At 33.2% G+C, this 10374-nt stretch overlaps 1 protein-coding gene across 1 annotated transcript; it reads right to left on the bottom strand.

The window, feature by feature from the left end:
• Nucleotides 1–1442: 1442 nt before the first annotated feature.
• Nucleotides 1443–6778, bottom strand: LOC140891684 (uncharacterized). The gene is made up of 5 exons (XM_073300287.1): nt 6278–6778; nt 4055–4167; nt 3163–3513; nt 2251–2971; nt 1443–1839 (listed from the first exon to the last, which is right to left on the bottom strand). Exons 1-5 carry the CDS (start codon nt 6513–6515, stop codon nt 1769–1771), a joined length of 1494 nt encoding a protein of 497 aa, XP_073156388.1. The 5' UTR covers nt 6516–6778; the 3' UTR covers nt 1443–1768.
• Nucleotides 6779–10374: the final 3596 nt, after the last annotated feature.

Here is a 10374-nt window from a genome sequence, read left to right as displayed (position 1 = left end):
ATTTCGGATGAGAATGGTCATTCTCATTTCTCATTTTTATTTTTGTACAAAAATTTTTCATATATATATTTTATTTCAAATAATATACACCTATATTATTATAATAATAATAATAATAATAATATCTTCAAAAATAATAATAATAATAATAATTTATTATAATCGTATATATAAAATAATAAATTAATATAATTATTTTATTATTATATAATAAATAATAATTATTAGTATTATGATTTATTTATTTATTTGTCTATAATTATTATTATTTATAAAAATATTATTTATTAGTTTTATAAAAAAATATATTATAATTATTTAATATTATTATTATTAATATTAAAAAATTAGTATTATATCTTTAAATTTTTATTATTCTTATTATATAAAAATAATTATATTTTTATTATTATTAAGATATAAGTTTATATTATTATACTAAAAACAATAAGTTAATAAAAATTAATAGGGCATCAATAATTATTATTTTATTATTTGATGATGATGAATATGATATGATATCATCACATTTGAGTAATTATTTTTTGTTTCGGTTAAAAATATTTGAGTATTAAAAATAATTTCATTTCATTATTTTTTTTATTTCTTCCAACATCAATCATTATAAATTTATAATGAAATATAACTATTTCTAAAATTGATTTCATTCCTAATTTATTTCATTATAATGTATCAATCATGTCTTAAGGTGTAACTTCATCCTCAATTATAAATTTTGAAAAACACAACAATGCTCGATCATAAAGCTAGCACTTGTGATATATGTTGTTGAATTAATAAACTGACATGCTAATAATTTAAAAATATATATTTCGAATTTTGTGAATTTCTGAGTTCTAGAAAACATCAATTTAAAGGGGCAAAACTTTGGTAACAAATTTTTTTTTTTTTTTTTGTGAGGGAAACCTGGGTAACACAAAAAACAAAAAAAAACAAAAAAAAAAATTGAGAGGGAAACTTGGGTGTCGATTATTTTTACTTGGAGTGCATAATTAATCAACGGGTGCAAAAAAGGGTGTACACATGCCATGTTCCAATTTCAGGTCCTAGAATTTAAACATTATCATATGATTATCATTAAAAGGTCACATATTTTTTACTCGCAATAGTAATATTATCACAATATATGCACGAATATATTTTTCCAACTTCTTGTTCATTAACAATGAATTTTCTATGTTGGATGACTTGAAAACATCCATTACATGAAACTTAATTATTATTTTGGGTTAAGTCATCGATGTTAAATAATATATTCTTGATTCAAACTAAAACATGTGGATTTTATTATTATAATATTCACCTCAATTTGGTTCTTTTTCCCCTGTATCACGACGAAGTGTGGTATAGAATTCAGGAAGCTCAATAGAGGACATAAAAATTATGGGCTGAAGGCTTGTGAAAGATTAGGAACAAAAGGATGATGCTCTTGAATTTGCTTACATTTATGTAGAATAAGGTATGATACACAACTCAGGGAATGCGTGTCATTTTATGGCCTGTCACCTCTGTGACTTTGACCTTAATGCACTTGCCCTCTTAACTTTTGATCAACTATTTACAACCACAAGACAACATATATGCACTCACTCAAAGGTGAGACGGGCACTTTTCGCATCGGCCTCACCAGCAAAATTCCTGCAGTTTGATTTGTTTCGTTTGAAGAGAGCGCGATGAACAGAAGCGCTTTTTGAGGTTTCAGGACAGTATGGCTCGGACGGAATGATGCTTCCACATTTTCTAGTTGCTACAAAAGCAATCCGAGAGATATAAAAAGTGGCAGGGCCAGTGTGTTTGGGGAGAAGATACCTGCACAAGCTGCAAAGAAATAGCATATACGCAATCAAAATTACAAACTGACCGATGCATTTATCTTAGTTGAGCATAATGTTACATCTATCTCTGGATCTTGAATTCCAATGATTATTCATTTTATTGTATCAAACTTTGTTTAAACGATTTTAAATACGCTCTGATTGATTTTGTTTGAATGAAATTTCATGGATATCTTGTTTTTTCTTCTCATTTTCCTCCTTGACATGTATGACGCGTGACCACGACTTGCAACGTTGGCCACTTCAAATACTTTCTTAATTTACAAGAATATAAAAACACACATTTATGCAAAGACCACCGATACAGATCCATGACTTGACCCTATCTCATGCAACATTCGTGCACACATTTAGACATGCTCAGACAATTCTAGAGAGAAGAGTATATACTCACATGGTGATGGTGAGGGTGAAAATAAAGGCATCGCACTTTGCTGCCTGCCGTGAAATACACCCTTTGATGGGGGCTGGCTATGAGCAGAACCTACATTTGGCAATGGACTACTTGCCGAAACAGGATTCGAACTGGGTGTCGAGGGATTTTCCTTAGGTTGTGGTGAAGCAGCATGTGGCGCATGAGCTGGTGGCATGGAAGGTGCTGTACCAGAATGCTTGTTGTGCTTCCAAGGAAACCAATTCCTATAGCGAAAATGACAAGCGGGAGGCTCTGCTGCTTTTTTCTTTCCTGGCATTGGTGCAGGCACGGGAGCAGGTGTAGGCGACCTTTTCCCAATCACATATCCACCGTTCCTCGGGGACAGTAAAGGAGCAATAGCAGGAACAAGAGTGGCCCCATGCCGGTGGTGGGGGAGGCGGTGCGGTGGTCGTGGAAGAGGAAGAGGAGGCTGTGAAGGTGAAGGTGATGGAGATGGACTGCTTCCATCACTTCCGAGGGAGTGCTGCAATATTGATGAAAGTTGTATTTGCTTAACCCGACCAAAAACAGTGTTATTCAGGCCAAGATTTTTCGAATGTGAACCAGTGATTGTCTGAGCCAACTGCTTTAACCTTGAGTTTGAGGGATTAATACCCACAGCCAAGAGAACTTGCGACTGAACAGTCGTTGGAGGAGCCACTGTGGAACCCTTTAGATTAGTCAGCCTAACATACAAGTTCTGCACTTCAGAAAACAAGGCAAGTGAGAAATTTTAGCAGCAAAGACTCTTCGAGAGATATTACAGGTTCTGAACTAAAGGTGTAGGAGATACGAAATAAATCATATGCAAAGTAAGATATTATTCGTGTATAATTGATAACTATAATAGCAATTTAACCGGAAAGAGGCAAAGGAGCGATATCCACGGACCTCATATGGAGACAGCTGTAAGCCCTTATTCAGTTGGCTGGTAAGTTCTTCGAAATTCGTTAGTAATAGATCTATGGAGAAGTTCAAGGTGAAGTTGAATAAAATCTGAACATTTTGCATAAGAAAAGCCTTCTGCACAGGACTAACAGTAATCCCTCCTCGGAATTTGAGCACATTAAAAGAAGAAGGATCCCCGAACAAAGATTCAGTCAAATGAAGAGATGATTGGCGTGTGATTAGATATACAAAAGAGGCTCTTATTAAACTTTGGGAAGTTGCGTCCGATTCAACTGAAAACACAACTTTAGTTATGTTTGATCCAGCTGATGATTCTAAAGATATTACTTCTACCTGCATGCAAAAAGAAAATGCATCAAGGATTAAATAACTAAAAAGAACATAATCAAGGCATGCCAAAAGAAAGATTTACACAGCACAATGAAAGTATGGGTAGTTAGGTTTTATATGAACTAGTTTGAGTTCAAAATGGATCCACTAGTTTTGAACCCTTTCTGGACACGTAATCCACCAGATAGTTAAGAGAGAGTACCATCAACGAATCCAGCTTGCCTTTTATTCTTATTGACCTTTAGCCTTTCTCTAACCTACTCAGGACAAGACAGTTTTCAAATAACAATTACAAGTAGCACAACTTTCCTTCTGATTTAAAACACAATTAATGCTGATACTATTGGATGACTGTGAGATCTGTGACATACGTAACACAAAAACAGGATATTGAAGTTTGAAATTCTTGTCTAGACACTTTGCCAAGTCTAGAAACAATGATATGCCAACTGAACTGGTAGGAATATATTAGGAATTTTAAAACAAGAAGAAAAGTAGCAACAAAGTTATTAAACAAAAAATAAAGTAAGAACCATGAGATTACTTTAGTAGTGGTGAAGCTCATCTCTTCAAAAATATCATCCTCGAGTTGTGACATATGGTCTTCAAGAAAAGGAGCTGACTTATTTAGAGTAAAACTTGCCACTATATCATGACCTGGAGAACATAACGAAATGTTAATATTTGTTTCTAAGAAACAAAAGTTGGAAGTGCAAACATGAAAAATTCTTTCAACCAATCTAACGAAAAACACTGATAACTCAAATTTTCTGTCTAATCTCAACATAAACACAAAATCATTGAATTAGGCTAATACATGACTACGGGTTAACGTTCAATTAATAAATCATAGCAAACAAGCTCATTCTTTTGGTTCTCAACCAGAGAAAATGTTCATGATATAGCATCAGATATCACATGAACTTCAAGGCCCTTTGAACTTTATAACAATCCCAGTCAAGTTGAGCTTATTCTTTTCAACTTCCTTACAGGATGTCTAGCTCAAATTCTATGCTTTTCTTATTGCTCGCAAAAGAGAAAAAATATCCATTCCTAAAAATTGAGAGTCCTCGAGTTAATGCAGGATAGGCCTCAGCATAAGACTTCTATACTTCCGAAGTAGAAATTAGTCAATTACCATCTGATTCTCTAAAAATGAAATAAAACCAGCAACCAACACCTTCCTCAGTCCCTAAGCAATAAAAGTTAAATTGAATTTAAAGAACAGAACTGTGAGAAAAAATCAGGACCTCATAATATCGAGGGGAAAGACACTACACGCAGACTTTAGAGGCGTGCATGTCAGATGGATGTACATAATGAAACCTGTGTACCACTGTGATCTAAATAACTAACGCTCCATCCAAGTAAATTATCTGAAACTTAATAAATTTTATCATCTTAAGAAGATTTACACATCTCTCAATCCTATGCATTTGCAGATTGATGAAAAGGACAATTGAATTGATCCCTACATATTGTAACTCTGTTCACAAGTAATCCTTCACTATTAGTTAAAACATATATTGTCCCTCACAAAAACATTAAAACTAAAAGAAAGATTAACTCAAAAATGCAATTAAGACATAGAAGTTTCGAGTTCTTTAATAACCCTTGTACATTGACCTCATCGAATCTCTATCTAATTCGAAGAACAATGACACTTAAAAATGACATCAACAATATATACACTGCCGTGCTACAAATTGGAGACTGAAAACATGATCTCACATGGAGCATTTGTGAACTAAAAAGACTATTTTTGGTACAAATCTTTAGTCAGTCAGTCAATTGCAAATTCATGCTATGTTGCCTGAGAGAACTAGCTGTATAGTGTGAGATAACTTACTCGTTTAGAAAACTATTTAGAAATTTTGATAGCAGGAAAACAAAATCATTGGAACATCATAAAACAAGATTCACTTCATGATTTTAAAAGGAAAAAATATATTTATCTGTGATAAAATTAAAAGGTCTCAGAGTATTGATAGAAGGCAGCAATTGATATTTCATTTCTTCCAAATCCGTTCCTCGAATGAAATACTTCAATCCTAACACGAACTAAATAAATTCTACTATGCTTCCATGCCGTAAACAACAACCCATCAATATCAAAATGTTTCAGACTTAGGACCACATCTAACTTGGTAACCAATAATTCCCAAAATAAAGTTACAAAGACACAGCAAATTTCACTTTCTAATACGCATTAGTAGAAGCATTTTTTTTTAAGAAATTACATTCTACTTGGAAAACAACTAGTCAAAGACAGATAAAAACCTCAACACGAGCAAGACTGTCATAGATCACATATTATCCGTTAACAGATAAAATTCAATCCTAGGTAAAAAAATTTTCCCGGCTCGGGTGAGGTTTGTTTGCCATTGTAATTCAGTGATTCTGAATCATTAGGCACCATTCAAAATAATTCAAACAAAAATCTAGGAAAGAGATTATCAGCAAAACATCAAGTGACCGGAAAGTTTTAAATCCGCATAAATAATCCAAATGTGCTGATTAAAAAAAAGAAAATTGCAAGTACAAATCAATTAAATTAAGCATCTAAATCAAAAAAAAAAAAAGAGTAGTGGGATAAAACCCAAATGCCGAAGCCACTAATGAAATTAAGCGTGATTACAAAAAACACAGCCAGATCTACACGCAACCACATAATGACGATAGCCCCAATTCAAATAAACCAAACAGAAGGCATTCAAAATTCGAGAATTCAAAAAAGAAAAAAAGATAATGCACAAAACCCACAAACCTCCATAGTCCAGATCCAGATCTTTGTGATCCCCAAAATGGAAAAACGGCAGCCAAAAAACAGCAGACAACAGCACAGCAACACCAAGCACCAAAACAAAAACGCATCTACAAGACACCAACTTTACAACCCTACTGCAAAACAAACAGCACCAATTACAGTCCCCTGCACCAGGGTTCGGACCCTGAGCCACAAGTTCAGAACTTGGCAAATTTTGCTCGTCCTCCGGCTTCCCCATTGCAGTAATTTCATCAATGTGGGCTGTTCTTGTATTTTCAACTTGTGGGCTTTTCTTCTATGCGCCATTACTGGTGCAGTTTGGTGAAAGATCGCCCATGGCTGCCTACCCTTTCCCCCTTCACTTCCTTTTTTTCGCTGTAGAGAGAGAAAATGAGATGTTTGGTGAGTGGTTAAAGAGTGGAGGAATAGAATAATCTTTTATTTTAGGGTTTGAAGTTGGAGGAGGGAAGATTGTGGAGTTAACTTCCCCTTCCCCACAGCAGATCAACTGTATTTTTCTGTGACAAGAGACAAGTTTTGTGTTTTGTTTTCTAGGGGTAATAAAGGGTAATTACCAAATTAACTTTTACATTTTATTCAGATTAACATGTATTGCGTGTGTAATGAAAAAATGTGATAAATACGTTCAAGTGTAACTTAATACATATTTTCAAAATAAATTTAATATACTCAAATTAGATAACTAAAATATTTAAAACATATACACATCATGTACCTTTTAGAAAGACGTTGAACTAAAAAAAATGTAAATACAATTCTAATATATACATGTTCTATGAAATAAACAATCTCTTCAGTTGCACTTTCGAGATATTCCTGCATTTCAATTTCTGAACTTAACCGTCCCTCAACTCCATCTTAGATTTTTATTTATGTGGACTTGTAGTAATCGTAGGAAACCGAAGTGTCGTTGTTGGCTGCTGCATAAAATCCAATGTCATGATGTTGAAATTTGTGGGAAAATAATAGATGAAAATGATTAACATACTCATGCACCAACATTAAAATTGCAATAAAAAAAATATTCATGAAAAATAATTCTCACTAATTCAAAATGAAACTTAAAAACATTAAATTTTATGCTACTAAGAAGAAAACAACATTAAATCATGTAGTCAGCAGTTTCGAAAACTTGGAATTAAGACCCTACAAAAAAAACTCAGAAAAAAACAATGAAATGTGTAAATGAAGTAAAATCGTGGCAAATGACAAAGTAATTATAATTTCATTATGAACTAAATAACATTTAAAGTATTTATCAATTATGAAATCATAAGAATAAAATTTAAGATTCAATTTGCGTAATCAACCATGAAATTTAAAGGTATACATAGTTAGACAGATATATATATATATATACATCGATTTGATCGCAAATTTTTGTTACTATGCCTCGTAAAATTTACAAAAGAAGCAACTAGTAACACCTGAGTGGGGAATAACTATATATGTTCGTTCATATGCCTCATAATCAACACCTGAGTGGCTGGTCGAATAATAAAAAATAAATAACAATGTTGATTTGATCAAAAAAATTTGTTACTATGCCTCGTAATCAACCATGAAATTTAAAGGTATACATAGCTATAATTGTTTCTTGGATGTGTTTTGATAGTGACCGAGGCACACATAATTGGACTATGATATAAAATTATGCTTAGATTAAAGGTTTAATATAATAATTGTATATTGGTTCACAATCGAAATGACTTGTTGATTACATAAACCCGATTTTTTTTTTTTTTGCAGTATAATAAAATTGCAAATAAAAAAAATCTTATAATTTAAACAACATGAATTTTTTATAAATGATCATAATTTCCAACAATGAATGCAACACTTGAAGTTTTAATAAAATTTTTAATATATGTACTCTTCAAAACATTGAAATTGTGAAAGTTCTTTCACAATCTCTCATGATCTTTGTGGTAGTGATGCATTGACATATCATCTGTCCAAACAAAGACAACCTTAAGTAGAATGAGGTAAGAAAATAGATTAATTAAAGCTATAATTATGACTACAGATAACAAAAGAAATATACATAACAGGAAATCATATATTTTGAAAAAAAATTTATTGTGTATGTGGAAGTAGAAGGTTATTAATTATTATATACAAATGTTTTGGTGTATATTTAGTAGTCCGGTTCTATTTTACAAGATAAAAAACATGTTAAGAAAATGTCATATAATTTTAAAAGTGATAAAAACATGTTTAAGGAGTCATTATTTGGTGAAATAAGTGGAAAAAAATATCCGGAAGGTCCAAAATGGTAGGTAGGGTCCCGGGGGTCTCAAATAATCCAGAAGCAGCCAACGAGTTCGAAAGATCCGAAGCAGTTCGGAGCATCCGAACCAGAACGGACCGTCCGATCTCAACTATGAACCAGGTTTCAAAATGCTATCTACACGTGGAATCCATGCGTAGAACGGACCGTCCGATCCCATAACAGACCGTCCGATCACTGGCCTATAAATAGGCGTCTAAGCTTCATTTTCAAGGCATTCCAAACCTCTCCTCTTCCGTGATGACTTTATTTTTAAGGGCTTTGGGACTCTTTTATAAAAAGTTGGAGTAGATAGTATTATTTTTATAAATAACGGACTGTGTCCGTTGTAGTGGCCAAGCAGCGGAGCTTTGGCGAGGTGTCCAGAGATCGTAGCGGAGTTGTGCCCAAGCTCTGGGGCATTCGACATCAGCGGGCTGACGATGAACAAAGGTATAGCTCTAGATCCTTACAGAAAATAGGGAGTATGTTATAGTTTAGTTAAGACTTTTAGATCATGTTAGATGTTGTTTAATGATTTAGTAATCATGTGATTATAGGCTGTTAGAGTTATATCAGTGATGCATGATTACAATGATTGGAGTACTGGACTTTAGATGCGGAGACATCTAGGATTATTATTCAGGTACGAAAGTAATGTTCGAGATATCCAGACTGGGTATGCATGTATTATGTGGTTGCATGTTTTATATGACTTTATTTGTATAACATGTCATGACAGTATGCTGCATACATGAGCATCTCGATCCTGTATCTTTGAGATATCCTATAGTAGGGCGCTCACCCTAAAATTTGTGGATGGTTGGATACGTAAGTCTTGTGTCAGGTCACCGTTATGGTTGGACATTCGTACTAGTATTAGGTCACCATTATCCACTGGGTATAGGAGCCACCTCTTGATGCGACGACGCAACGTGCTATATATACTGGGCCCGGTTTATGAGCTTGTTTCTTAACCTGTGTGTCTTAGTACCCGGTACACTTGCATAAATGCACATATAATTATTTTATACTCATACTCTTGTGCTGAGCATTTTATGTTCACGTCCGCGTACTGTTTATTGGACACCACATTCGACGGGGCAGTTGCAGGTGGTTCACCAGGAGACTGGGATTTAGTCAGGTGCCGAGGCAGTACTGTGGGGTTCAGTTGGGGTATTTTTCCTCTGTCCTTAGTTATTCGATTTGGTTGTATCTTATTGGGATTTGATTACCAGTTGTATTCTGCCGGGGTATTATTATTGATTTAGCTTCCGTAGTTAGATTCTGATTATTTCATTTGATTATTTTTAATTGCATGCGTAGGATCTTGATTAGTAGGTGATCACGGTGTAGGTCACCATATTTGTAACACCCGAAAATTTTTATACGTAAATTCGCATGCATAATTAGGGAAAATAATTATTTAAAAATTTTATTTGGGTTAAATGACTTATATGTGTTATTATGTGAATTATATGGATGATTTAAATTTATTTTATCATTTAACCCGCATTTATTGTTTTTTTATATTTTTGAAAATTTTATTGAGTTGATCGTGTAGACAGGACCGTAGACATACGAGATACCAACTTTTGAGCCAAAAATATTTTATGAGTTTTATGAGCCTTAAAATATTATTTTAAGATATTTTGTCAAGAAAATTTTAGTATTTATTTATATAATTATTTAAGTGTTGATTTTTAGCCAAAATAAGTCATTTTACTGACTATTATTAAATTTTAAAAATCCTCTAAATTATTATTTCGGGATTTTTGGTTTATTATCAGATTAATAGGCTGGGTTT

The sequence above is a fragment of the Henckelia pumila genome, chromosome 3, assembly GCF_033568475.1.
Source record: "Henckelia pumila isolate YLH828 chromosome 3, ASM3356847v2, whole genome shotgun sequence".
NCBI lineage: Eukaryota > Viridiplantae > Streptophyta > Magnoliopsida > Lamiales > Gesneriaceae > Henckelia > Henckelia pumila.
This window is presented reverse-complemented; position numbering and strand designations above follow the sequence as displayed.